This window comes from Montipora capricornis, unplaced genomic scaffold, assembly GCF_036669925.1.
Source record: "Montipora capricornis isolate CH-2021 unplaced genomic scaffold, ASM3666992v2 scaffold_65, whole genome shotgun sequence".
Classification (NCBI taxonomy): domain Eukaryota; kingdom Metazoa; phylum Cnidaria; class Anthozoa; order Scleractinia; family Acroporidae; genus Montipora; species Montipora capricornis.
Genome location: NW_027180259.1, coordinates 1 through 14017, shown reverse-complemented (window position 1 = coordinate 14017; position 14017 = coordinate 1). Strand labels below are relative to the sequence as shown.

At 39.0% G+C, this 14017-nt stretch overlaps 2 protein-coding genes across 2 annotated transcripts; one reads left to right on the top strand and one right to left on the bottom strand.

Annotated features, from left to right (window-relative positions):
- The first annotated feature begins 282 nt into the window (after positions 1–282).
- Positions 283–8653, top strand: LOC138036907 (thrombospondin-type laminin G domain and EAR repeat-containing protein-like). The gene is made up of 4 exons (XM_068882952.1): positions 283–418; positions 852–974; positions 1260–1382; positions 4087–8653. Exons 1-4 carry the CDS (start codon positions 283–285, stop codon positions 5172–5174), a joined length of 1470 nt encoding a protein of 489 aa, XP_068739053.1. The 3' UTR covers positions 5175–8653.
- Positions 8654–12121: 3468 nt separating this feature from the next.
- On the bottom strand, positions 12122–12703 carry LOC138036904 (TNF receptor-associated factor 5-like; the record flags this gene model as incomplete). The annotated part of the gene is made up of 1 exon (XM_068882949.1): positions 12122–12703. A coding segment is annotated over one exon (582 nt), but the record flags the coding sequence as incomplete, so codon positions are not given.
- Between the last annotated feature and the right edge of the window lie 1314 nt (positions 12704–14017).

Genomic DNA, 14017 nt, shown 5'->3' with positions numbered 1-14017 from the left:
AGGCTAAATCTCAGTTTTATCTCAGCTGTTACTTCCCACATTAAAAGTGATTCGTTTATGGGATGTGAAACTAATTACATACACCAATAGCGCAGCAAAACGTGGAAATGACACGGCTAATCCTATAAAACGATTTTTCGATATCATAATCTACTACAGTGTTGGGAAACGATTGGGTATATGTTGGGAGGGAAGGCAAACCAAAAAGTAAGACAACAAATATTTCGCGACTGATAAATTCGCGCCAAGGAACTTCGTGCTCTGAACTGAATTCGATATAGTATGAATATCTTACCTCATCAGAATCCTTGCTGTTACAATCCATGCCTCAACAATGGAAAGTGTCTTTTGGGATACACTGAGAAGAACTATGCCTGTGAGTGTCCACAGGGATTTACAGGAGAAAACTGCGAAAACGGTAAGGAAAGGCTAATGTCATCACCATTTTTTGGCTGCTTTCCTAAGAACGTACTACGTTTAAGTGTGGCAGCTATCAAGTTGAAGAAGGAAAGAGAAAGTTCTGCGAAAGCAGAAATGATTTTAAAAATGGACGTTCATGTTCAAGTGCAAAAGCAGTTGTGTTCCTCGCTTTTAGCCGTATTGGAAATTCAATATCTTGGGTTCGTTTTGATCTTCGCTTTTTTGGCCAAAGGTTGGTCAGAAGTATCAGTCCGATATAAAATAGGATGGTATTTCTTTCGCTGTTATAGCCACATTCAAATTCAAAGTCATTGAGGCGCCTTTCAAACAGTCATCATAGTTGATGATGGTGAACAAAGATCAAAGTGAATTGCTCGATGACTTTTATCAAACTTTGAAACTTTGAGTACCTGTATCCTTTTCTCATTAAGATATCAATGAATGCAACACCGGGAGCCATGATTGCAATGAAAATGCAACTTGTACAAATACGGCTGGAAACTTCAACTGCACATGCAAGCCAGGCTTTACTGGAGATGGACGGTCATGTACAGGTACAATAGCTAAGTGTTACTTTTATAAATCGTATTGCCAGAAAATATCACTGGTTCATTTTGAGCTGCGATTTTTTTAGCATACTATTTGTCAGAAGCATAAACTCTCATATAAAATATGAGGAATTTTTTTTTGTAGTTGGCCACATTCGTAAGTCAAGGCCTTGTTCAAACAGTCATGCTTGTTCAGTGACGATGGTGAACAAAGATCAACTGCTGGATGATTTTTATCAAAAGGATTTAAAAATCGTTAATTGAGTACCTGTATCCTTTCTTGGTATTCAGATGTCGATGAATGCAGCACCGGGATCCATGATTGCAATGAAAATGCAACTTGTGAAAATGCGGCTGGAACCTTCAACTGCACATGCAAGACAGGCTTTACTGGTGATGGACTTTCATGTTCAGGTACAATAGCAGTAGTGTTCCTTTTATTCGTATTGGAAATATCACTAGTTCGTTTAGAGCTGAGCCATTATTTTTTTGTCAGAAACAAAAGGGGTGGACTGTAGTAGGACAATTCAAAGCATTCAAATTAAAGCATCGTGTACTGTGACAAGTTTTCCAGAGACCGATACAACACGGGCTTGTCGTAGACCACTCTTGTCGCCGCGTCTGATTTAAGCTTTGTTAATCCCTTCCACAAGCTAGTGTGAGGTATGGGTGTATCCATGAGATGAGGTCACAACTTGCTTTTTAATGCAAGAATAAATGTTCTTCAAAAAAGGAATGCAAACCGGTTTCTTAGGTCAATCAAGGTTTATAATATAAGTTCAATAATACACGCATTGATTTCTCACCTTATGACCTCCTAGAGGCCGAACGCAAAGCTGACGTCATCATCAAAACTTTTAATTCTTTATTTTATAAAACAAATATTTAGCAAATCGAAAGTGGTTTAGCGTTGTCTGTACTCTTATCGACAACGATATTCGTCATCACGGTGGTCAAAATGTTGTGGACTCAAGAGGCGCAGCCAACGCCGAACCACTTTCGATTTGTTTTTTACCGCAATATTCAATGCCAAAGAAAGTGTTTCTTTCTGAGGGAGACCAAACTCATGACACAAAGAAAGCGCAAGCGTTGTCTATAACTTTCTCGCAATACGATTGGTTTATTTCCCAAAATGAGGGATCCTGATTGGCTATTACATTGCGTGACAAATTGACGCGAGCATGACGCGAGCGGTGTTGTCTAGACTCTTATCGACAATGGCCAATTAGCCAATCAGGTTGCGAGATTACAAGCAATATATTTTTTTGCCGTGCGCATGTTTAGTGATAGATCGCAGATGGCGTCAAAATGTGGTAAGAACATCAGTGACACTCGGCTGCACTTTTTTGTCCTTACCACATTTTGACGTCGGCTGTGATCTATTAGGCTGATTTAGTAACAGAACGGGACCGTCAGTGGCTACGGCGCGCGCAGAAAAAACACCAATGAGAATTCAGAATAGAATAGACTCCACTCTTTTCTTCTCTATTCTAAATTCTCATTGGCAACATGGAATCTATTTGTTAAATAGACCCATTCCTCTCATAAGCTCGGCCGCTGGACAATCAACTGCCAACGGCGCATTTTGCTAATGGTAAGTTCCCACTGAGTCCCTGGTAGTTGCAGTCCTCTTTGTGGGCAAACGGACAAAATCGTAATTTCGATATAAAGTGCAAAGCTAGCGGTTAGCGCCCACCGTAAAAGGACTTGAACTACTCAGGAATCACAAGGAATCAACCATTAGGAAAATGACAATTCGGGGAACTTAATGCAACGTGCCGCCTGTTTGGAGCGAAATCACAAGGAGTTAAAGTGCTACTATGTTCAAAAAATCACTTCCCTTTTTTTCAAATTTTAAAAGTGTGTTTGCTTAAAACCTGACTGGGAAAAATTTGAGCTTTGAATTTTTATCCAAAGGCTGTTTACTTTGAGTGAAAGGTCCGCCATTACACACGTTCAAAACTGACTGATTGGACCTCAGAGGGTTGGATCTAGGGAAAAGTGACGTCATTCACTCACTAGCTTAAATGCAGCTTCTTGTTTATGCAAAACACGAGTTCAAAAGTCTGAAAAACTCCCATGCTGCATATTAATTCTGCGGCGTACACACGAATTGCATTCTTAAACTAGTGAGCCTTTGACGTCATTTTCTCCTCGATCCAGCTCTCTCCAGAACTTAAGTTAGTAATGGCGGACCATTATAATAAGAAAATTATAGTTTAAAAAACAGGTGTCTTTTTTAAATCAAGGCTTAAAACTTTGGTTGGTCAGTGTTTAGTTAACATAGTTTTGAAATCCTAAGAAAAATTAAGAATTGATTTTTGGTCACAGCGGCACTATTTGAGCCAGTGAGAATTTGACGTCATCGAATGGTGGACCATTAAGTAAGAAAATTCCAGTTAAAATTAACCGGTGTCTTTTGAAATCAAGGCTCCAAACTTGGGTCAATTAGTGGTAAGTTAACATAATTTTGAAATCCAAAGGAAATAAAGAATTGATTTTTTGGCCATGGTAGCAATTTAACGCAATATATGTCAACGGCAAATCCTAATCTTTCAGGTCAGGACTGCTTTAAGGCGAAAAAGTCATACATTTTAAAGCAAGCTAACAATGTTCATCGTACGTGACACCGACGCCATTTACTGGTCAGTAAATGAAACGAAAAAACTCACATTTGGGGTTCTTCCCGAAACGAATGAAACACTTTCGAAATCGTGCTAAAGCTAAAAATAAAAACTTTTAAAAATAGTTTATTTCTAAGAGCAAACTTAACTTGTGGGAAAAAACTTTTCATGTTATCCTGGTTATTTAATATTGTATGAGTAATGCCCCAGCGATACAGCCACATTCTTTTATTCATCAAGGTTGTACCAGCAAATTGATTCACTTAAACAAAAATTAATTATCAAGACCTGCACTGATGCCATTAACAGATTAATAAGTAACACGTGGATAAAGCCTGAGTATCTTCCTGAAATCGTACCTTAGTGAAAAGTAACCATTTTTGAAAAAAAGAAGGTTCTTCGCGCAAATTGAACATGGGGAATAACATCCTGTTTATTTAATATTGTGCGGAGGTTTAAAATAATGAGACATTTTTTTTATTTATCAATTGAAGATTGTACCAGCAAATTGAATTACTTCACAAAATATCAAGACCTGCCAACACAGTCAGCCGAGGATGTTGAAGTGTTCACTATTGATGGAAGTTTGTTTATGGCCTTCGCTAAGTATCATGATTCTTCCATCTACAAACTAAACGAGTCAGCTGGAAATTTTACCCTTCACCAGACCATAGACACCATTGGAGCATATGACATCGAATACTTTATGATCGCTGATAAACATTACATTGCTATCGCCAATCTTTGGGATGGAAATACTTACAATCTAAATTCTTCCGTTTTCCAGTGGAATGGACACAGTTTCGAGCTTTGGCAGAACATTTCAACATCCGGAGCAACCAGTTTTCACTTCTTTAAAATACATTCGGAACTGTTCCTTACAGTCACGAATTCTTACGATGGAAGTTCTTTCCGTATAAACTCATCCATCTACAAGTGGAAGGAAAATAAGTTTGAGGAGTTACAGGAAATAAGAACACACAACGCGTGGGCAAGTACAGTATTGACGATACACAACGAAACATTTATTGGTTTTGCAAACGAGTACAATTCGGATTCTTCCCATTATTCAGACGTGATGAAATGGTCGGGGAAGAAATTTATCGACCCGAAATTCCCTCGGATCTTTAACGGTTCCGTCTGGGATCTCAAGTCCTTCACAATCGACAATACTGTATTCCTTGCATTTGCGGCATCGTCTGCTGGAATTGTGATTTACAAGTGGAACGGTGAAAAGTTTGCTAATGTGAATCAAACTTTTTCAAAACCAAGTGAAGTTTGGAGCGTGCATACGTTTACGATGTGTGGTCAAACGTTCCTGTGCGCGACCGGTTTGTTACCGAGTGGGTTGGTTTTGTATGTGCACTCGGAATCTAAGTTTATGGCAATGTATCAAGACATTGAGAACAAGTATGAGCCAACAAGTGTGACGTCATTCGAACATAAAGGTCACACTTACCTAGCAGTAGCAAACACCCTGGGGAACAACAGCATCGTGTATAAGTCAGGTTTAAAGTGGTTCCAAGATAAAATAAATGTAAAAAGGCTTTGGAGTGGAACTTGTCAAAGATTTATCAAATAGGACGACCAAACTTCATATGAACTGAATTACGTGTTCGTCAGTCATGAAAATCAACTGATAATTTGAAGCTGCTTTTTGTGGCCTCAACGCTTGGCTTTTAATTCCAAACGCGGACTCACACAAATAATTTCCGGCATTTAAAGGATTTCTTAATCTAGATCAGGTAAATTGGCTTATTTTAAGTTGTTACCTTTGTAGTTTTTTCTTCGTTGAACAATTTTTTCTGAGAAATGGTATCATAACCAACTAATAAGTTCTTTTAAGTGGTCAGTCTGCGTTCAGGGTAGGTTTGGTTGGTCCCCCCTGAAATATTAACTTTGCTCGTTTGTGTGTGAAGAAAGTCAGGGCTTTTTTTAAGTGGAGATCTTTTTACGTGCGATAATGATAATTTTATCGGGTTTTTTTGGTTATTTTGACCTATCGCAATGGCTGAGATGGAAATATTCTTAAACTTGATTTCTATTTATGAACAATCGCTTTGACGTTTTTGCTTAATTCCTCCAACACTATAATTAAACAAATAATCACCGTTCACATGCATGGTTCACTTTAATTGAACCCGTCATCGGGTGGAGTAATTTAAACAAGCATGAAGTATCACACACTACGTATCAACTCTCATGATAGGTTTTAATATTACGATTAATGATGTTAACGAGTAAAATCCAAGGTTATGTCCTTGGGTATGTCTGGGTAGTGTTGTTTATATAAATGTGCGTAAAAGAGCGAAGAGATCACGACTACTAGAGTAACACAATTTGAGGAGAAGGATCAGTTCCATTTCGTAACTTTTCCATATCTTCTCTGTGCTCTTCCAAAAGACGAACTGTATACAAAATGCATTTGCAATTGATCAAAATGAACGCAATGGCGTTCTAAGTTATGTCAAAAGAATGTGTTAGATGCTTGACACAGAAAAATACAGCACACATGTTTTATCTTTTGACAGAATGTTAGTTTGATAGTTCTTAGCCATTTCTTTCAAACCCAGTAGCCCAATTTCGATATATTAAAATTCAGTTTTAGACAAAAGGCATCACGAAACTCATACAAATCCTTTCTTTTGTTCCCCAGAACCGCAAAATCTTGCTTATTGTTTTAAGTTGAATTTTCAGTCAATCTACCGAAATTACAACCGGACGCCCACGATCATGGGTTCCTGATCACAATTTAAGTACTGCATGAATAACTGTAAAATTTTAAATATGACCAAAGAATCTACAGTCGATCCGAACAGTTCCAGTTGGGAGCAAACCAATCTGTTGATCTCTGTTGTGTGTGTGACAAACACAGGCGTGCCGTTCAACAAGGGAGTATCCCAGCTAATATTCTAGGCGGGACTTCAACCTGCGATTTCAAGATTTCAATTCAGACACATCAGCCAGTCATAAACGAGGCCTCCGGCATAAGCTCATGGCTAAGAACACTTTTCGATAAAGTGTGTAATTGCTAAGATTCTAGAGTTTGCGAAATACACCGGTGATCTTCAATAATTACAGGGGTAGCTCACTTGGTGTGAGGTAATAGACAAATCGAACTCCACTGCTAGGAGATATGTACACCAGATTTAATCAAAGTTCAAAATCTCAGTTACCTTGAGTTACAAAGTAACGACAATTTGTAGAATCGACGATAATTTTACGATGTAACAGCAGTAGTATTACAAGTAGATTTGTAGCGATCAGTAGTGAAAGTAGCAGAACAGTAGTAGCGGTGGTAGTAATGGTGATAGGTTCGAATTCGGTCGACGACTCACGCCAAAAGATAGCTTGATAGGATGATATCCATTGATAGATTATAGCAACTAGTAGCTTCTACCATCGCTCAACAATAATAGCTTGATAGGATGATATCCATTGATAGATTATAGCAACTAGTAGATTCTACCATCGCTCAACAATAATAGCTTGATAGGATATCCATTGATAGATTATAACAACTAGTAGATTCTACCATCGCTGAACAATAATAGCTTGATAGGATATCCATTGATAGATTATAGCAACTAGTAGATTCTACCATCGCTCAACAATAATAGCTTGATAGGATATCCATTGATAGATTATAGCAACTAGTAGATTCTACCATCGCTCAACAATAATAGCTTGATAGGATATCCATTGATAGATTATAGCAACTAGTAGATTCTACCATCGCTCAACAATAATAGCTTGATAGGATATCCATTGATAGATTATAGCAACTAGTAGATTCTACCATCGCTTAACAATAATAGCTTGATAGGATATCCATTGATAGATTATAGCAACTAGTAGATTCTACCATCGCTCAACAATAATAGCTTGATAGGATATCCATTGATAGATTATAGCAACTAGTAGATTCTACCATCGCTGAACAATAATAGCTGAATATACCTTAAGAGTGCTCCGGGGTTCGGGTCCTGGCCGGGGACATTGTGTTGTGTTCTTAGGCAAGACACTTTACTCCCCCAGTGCCTCTCTTCACCCAGGTGTATAAATGGGTACCGGCGTAATGCTGGGGGTAACCCTGCGATGGACTAGCATCCCATCCAGGGGGGAGTTCAAAACACTCCTAGTCGCTTAATGCTACGGAAATCGGGTATAAGCACCGGCTTTTTGGGTCATTGGCTCGGAAAGCGCTTACCTATACCTTAAGAGTGCGCAATTTTATAATAATGCGTAAGTGAATAAAACTAAGGAGTTGACTAAAAACGTGCACTCTACAGTTTTCTTAACTCCCTCGCGGAACATGTAAAAGCTATCGATAAGCATGAAACCGCAAATTCCTAAGGAAATTGTAATATCGAAGCACATTTACCCTTTAAGATACTATTTATAATCACTAGAAAATTCGTGAGAAAAACAAAACAGGAAAAGTAGGCGTTTCAAAACTAACATGTAGATATGTACTAATTGCTCGTCGTAATCATAAGATAGCACGTGTAAAAGTAGTAACATTGCAAAATAGTCAATAATAATTATGTATGGGGAACTACAACAGGTTGCAAAATTAGTGAGACACTCCCGTTAAAAAAACACCTTTTCTAGCTTTCAGTACCCACTGGATCTAGAACTTCCAACCTTTCCCACTTCCCCCCCCCCCCCTCCCCCTCCCTCTCCCCTTTTCAAGGTTAACTGTTCAAGTTTTCAGCATTTTTTTGTGCTGCTAACAAAAATTAATAAGGGGGGAGGGGACTGCAGTGTGTGTGCATTTTATGGAGATAATTAAGCTTCAGTTTGAGAAGTTATTTCATGAATTATCTTTGAAAAATGCGTGGTTACCCCCAATTTTCTTTTTGGATTTCAATAACACTTCTTAAGATCTACATTTCCTATATAATCATAAACGTGGGCAAAAATATCTTTGAATTAGTAGGCACCGTCCTTAAACATACTTATTACGAAAACACGACAAAAGTGTTATTAAAAATTAGGTATGGCGTTTTTGTTAACTGCTATGAGTCATTCTTTGTTTCTAGTGAGAATTAAACAAGTAAATAAAACGAGTTATAAAGTATCTTTTGTTGTTGTTTTTCTTTTACCTGTGAATGTGTAGTAACCTTGATTTCATGCAATACTTCCTCCGTCGACTACTGCAGAGTTTTTTTCCTCCTTAGTCCTCTTTATGTATGTATATCTTCCGTTCGAGCGTTTTGTATTACTTGACTGTCAGAGTGACTGGCATAATTTTCCACTGCAGAGACCATAAAGTGCCCGGTTCTAGTGAGGGATTGATTATGTCGCCCTTTGAGCAAATAAAAATTACGGCGGTAAAGCTGAGCAGGTACAAAACACAGGTCAAAGGTCATTGTTTTACCAATGCAGAAACAACCCGAACCGTTTACAAATGTTAACATTTGCCCCAAAAACTTTTGTTTAGGACTAATTAGTCCTAAGGTTAGCTTTAATGGTTGCTTAGGATACGTTGTCTTGGCAAAATAATGACTTGCGACCTGGACCTGTGACCTGTGTTTTGTACCTGCCAGGTAACACTTTCTTGGGGATAATTCTTACGTGACGTCAAGGCGATGTTGGTGTCCCAGACTACTCTAGGAACTGAGTTGGAGAGGTCTTTCCATTCGACCAAATACTTCGAAAAAACCGGGTAAGGAATCTGATGGTACAGAAATATCCCGGAAACAAATTTCGAGAATTTAGGTTATCTCGTAAAGTGGTCCAAAAGGTTCCGGAATTCCGGAAAAACTGGAGTGAGCAGCCAACCGGAAAATGCTGTTCCATTCACTTGATGAAATTACGGAAATTTTAACTGAAAAGCGCTTCGAGTCTTTCGGAAACGTTTTCTCGTGTCTCGAGATTTTCGAAAATTTAAGGTAGCTCCGAATCGCCTCGCTATTCTCTGATTTCACGCAATTTCAGTGGTGTCCTTGGTTCCTTTGTTTCCACTATTTGTGGCAATATCAATCAGTATCTCTCCATATTTCCAATATGCTTTTATTTTCTCACAATGAGCCTGGGCTGCCTGCAATGAGTTTAGATTCTCAGAAGCTGGTCAATTCTTAAAATTTGTCAATAATTCATAACACGAACCGAGATTATTAATACCGTTTAAGTAATTTAATATAAAATAATTATATACACTTCCTATTAGTATAATATTCAGCTTTTCAGGTACTGACGTAAAACCCCGCTTTGTATACTTTTTACTTTCCTTTCACTTCATTTCCTTTCTAGTCTGCTACACAGCCGTTTTTAGTGTCGTCACGCAACGCTCCTCCCCACTAACTCCTCATTAGCGGGGAGGAGCGTCGCGTGACGACGCTAAAAACGGCTGTGTAGCAGATTATTTCCTGTCTTGTTTTTGGTCAAAACAGAGATCGACGTCGGTACCAAAAAAAAATCCAACTTCTTCAAATTCACTGTGTGTGTGGCCTACCTTCCAAGAGAAAGTAAAAGATTTCATTCCTCAGTGTTATCGACAGCCTTTTCTGTTAAGTCAGACAGAAATCAGAAAACTGATGTCTCATATAAATTAAGCATGGTTTACACTGCTACATAAGCATAAGCATAACGAAGTTCACACTTGTTGCATAAGCATAAAAGAAGTGACATAAGCAAGCGCAGTTAGCTCCAGAAAAAGAAAATTCACAGGAGAATGAGACGAGCCACGTTCCAAAATGGCGGACGGCCTTGTGCTTATGTTAATGTTGCACCGCTTTACACAATTATTAATGTGACATGTAAGCATAAGCATAAGCAAAAGAAATTTGAAAGGATTCCTTTTTCGTATGCTTATGTTACTCCCGGTTTACACAGCTGATGTTTATGCTTATGTCACATTGTGAACCAGGCTTTAGTAATACGTGTTTTAACCTGATTTTCAAGTGACGTCATCGCCGCAATGTCGGTGGACGAAAACAAAACATCTCTCATTAGCTCCTTTTATTCGTCCACCAGCAATTGTACATTGCAGCATTGTTATCTGTGTCTCTAGAGATTGGTTGCAAACCACCAATACACCGTCACTTTCGTCTTCTCAAAGATGCGTCCTTTTATGAACGAGACATGTGACAATAATAGTGGCTGGGTATTCTAGAATGCGAGAGAGATTTTCTGATGTGTCCCTTAGCCTGGTATTTCTTTTATCCTTCTATGACCACATAGAAAGAAAACAATACGCATACTAGCAAAACCACCTTGACGCGATATGAACATAGTAAGTAGACGCGACACGAACTTAGCAGTCGTTTCGCACAACTTTCAGAGATATTGTAAAATTTCAGGAGGTGAAACCAAGACTTTTACACTCGTTAATTTAAACAGAAACGTTCAATTTCGCGGAAACTAGACTCATATTTGCTGGTCATAATCTACACGGGCAACAAAGTTCTCTTTACTTACGCTCACTATTTGGGCGCTTTAGCACGATGATGGTAGTGCCGAAGAAAACTGACGTCACTTTGAAATTAAACATCTGCGCCTTCGTGGCAGTCCATCTTGGTCGCACTTTACAATGTTGGTAGCAACGCTGATCAAGAAATGTTGACGTTGTCACCAAATCGTTACATTTAGCAATTTCAAGTAACTTGTTGTTTTGCGCAAGACGAGACGATGTGAAAAGCGTGCCGCACGTGGAGAACCAACTTTTTTTTTTTAATTCTTTACCAATAAATCCTTGCGCGTGCCTTTTCAGTCGACGTTGCTGAGGCGTTCTATCACTGGGTACAGAAACAATTTAATATTCTTTAATTGGGAATCTTGGCGTCTGGAGCAGACTTGTGTCAGAACGTGTAGCATGCATGTTTGATGACGTCTGTTCAACATTTTTTGTGGGAAGAATGTTTTGATTTCGATCGAACATTTTGTCCAACATACAACAAATGTTGAAGCGTGTAAAGCGTGTAGCCACCCTTTCAACAATGTCGTATTGCAAATACCAATCAGAGTCTCCAAAACACAAACAAGACATACGCCATCATAAGGTTGCGCGACTTAAGTGATGTGTTTCCAACAATGTTATATACGTATCCAACATTGTTAGAAGCGTTCTTATAACAATGTTGGGACGTGTTCTTCCAACAATGTTACAACGTGTAGCCGGAGCTTTAAGTCCTTATTTAGCGATTATGAAGTTCATAGATGGTTTTCACGTGACGTCATCGACACTATGTTGGTGGACAAAAACAAAAGATCTCTCATTGGCTTCTTTTGTTCGTCCACCAGCATTTGTACATTACACTATTGTCATCTGAGTGTCAAGAGATTGGTTAAAAACCACCTATGGGACGTTTTCAACCAACCTCTAGGAACACCAATAGCAATAGACGTACGACTTCCGATGGACAAACAAAAGAAGCTAACGAGAGATCTTCTGTTTTCGTCAACCAACATGGCGGCGATGACGTCACGTGAAAACCTATTCGTTTGGTGTCTGCTTCCTACAACAGATGTTTTACCACAATCTAGTTCTACTATGTTTCAAAACTGTCAACAACTTTCTAGATTTCAAGATGCATCTACGGGGTCTACGTCTATTCTAATGAAGATGGTATTGTCTCGTATGTAATGTCTTGTTCTAAGTGTATCTACAGACACAAACTTCGGGCAACCAAACCCAAGGCTCTTTACTTTGTTGGGTCTCTTGAAGTAATCACTATCGCGATCGCATGAGAGTCTCCAAATTTTATTCTGCCGCACACCAATGTCGTCATCTTGATCAATAAGAACAAAGTCAACTCGTTGCTGAAATGGCCACGGGAGAATGGCATCATATTCGCCTTTCATTATAACCACGTATAGTGAAAGATGAGTTCCTTTTCCTTGCCCGAGGCCATTCAAGAAAGCTTCTGCCCGCAACTTGTAACCATACTGTCCAGTGTAAAATGGTGGGCTACAGAGTTTTTCTTTTTCCTTCTTGGTGGCAGACTGTTGAAACAGTTGCAAATAGCTAGAGATTTTCCACAAAAAATTGCCATTTGTGCAAACATATTCTTGCCTCTGTTCAAGTTCTCTTATTCTCAGATGGGCCAGATCCAAGTGAATCTGCATATTCTCTTGGACATGTTTGTCCATCTCGTTTCTCCTTCCCTGGTTAAAACCATTTAGCAAAATTAAAACAAGAAGATACGATGAATAGGAGAAAAACAACTATTAGTCCAAGTTTGAATAATCGTTTTTACAAATCAGGGTTGTTCAAAAGGTGGATAACGCTATCCACCGGATAAATCGCTATCCAGCGGATAGAGCTCGGTTTTCAAATGATTGTCGTAAAACCAAAACCAAAGTAATTACTTTGGCCAATCAAAAAGGACGGAGACAATCCAGTAAACCAATCAAAACTCGCAGTAATTACACGTAGCCGACACAAAGCGCTGGAAAATTGGTTTTGGTCTCACTTTTGATTGGTTGAAAAAGTGGCGCGAGAACCAATCACTGAATGAAGTAATGCAAAACCAAAGTAATTCTCTAATTACTTTCGACACTCAATTGAAAACCGCTCTAAACACTAGCAAAACCAATTGAGTTATCCAGTGGATAGCGCTATCCACCCTTCGAATCACTGGGGCCGCAGCAGGGGTCCATTTCTCGAGAGTCCAGAAACTTTACGGGACTTTTTCGGGTGTCAGAATTCCCTCTGTATCTCAAGAATGGGTAGAATTTAAGACGTCAAACTTCACAGTTATTCTGCTTCTTGTTGTCTTGCAAACCACTTTAAAAGATCGGCGTTCCAAAACTAGCAGATGGCAGTTTTCACAAATGGCTTTGCACGCTCGAAAAGTTTTCGGGTCTTTTGACATCTTTTGAGAAAAGACCCCCTGGTCATTTTCAGGTCCCAGTTGTTCAAATGCCGGATAACTTTACCCGGTGCATAGAGCGAGTTTCAATCGAGTGTCCTACAACCAAAACCAAAGTAATTACTTTGGCCAATTAAAAAGGACGGAGACAATTCAGTAAACCAATCAAAACTCAAAGTAATTATTCGTAGCCGACACAAAGCGCGGGAAAATGTGCACGCGCGAGCCACGATTGGTTTTGGTTTCACTTCTGATTGGTTGAAAAAGTGGCGCGAGAACTTTGAACCAATCACTGAGTGAAGTAATCCAGTACTCCACGTTAAACGTGGGCCAAGATTTCTTACACACCGCTTTAACTAAATGTTCTTAATGTGTGCATATTCACAATACGAGGGCAAATGCTGAAATCTTTGCAGAGGTTGAAACTGAAGGACAGTTACTTATTCATCGGATAAAGTTCTCCAGCCTTTCAATAACTGAGGCCAGATTGCTATTTCGCGCATAAATTTAAGGTTAATTCGTGCACTTGTGACGTAATCAGAGACAGCACGTAAATTGGCTAGATTGACAACACTTGGTGAAACCAATTTCTCACCTTAAATTTACA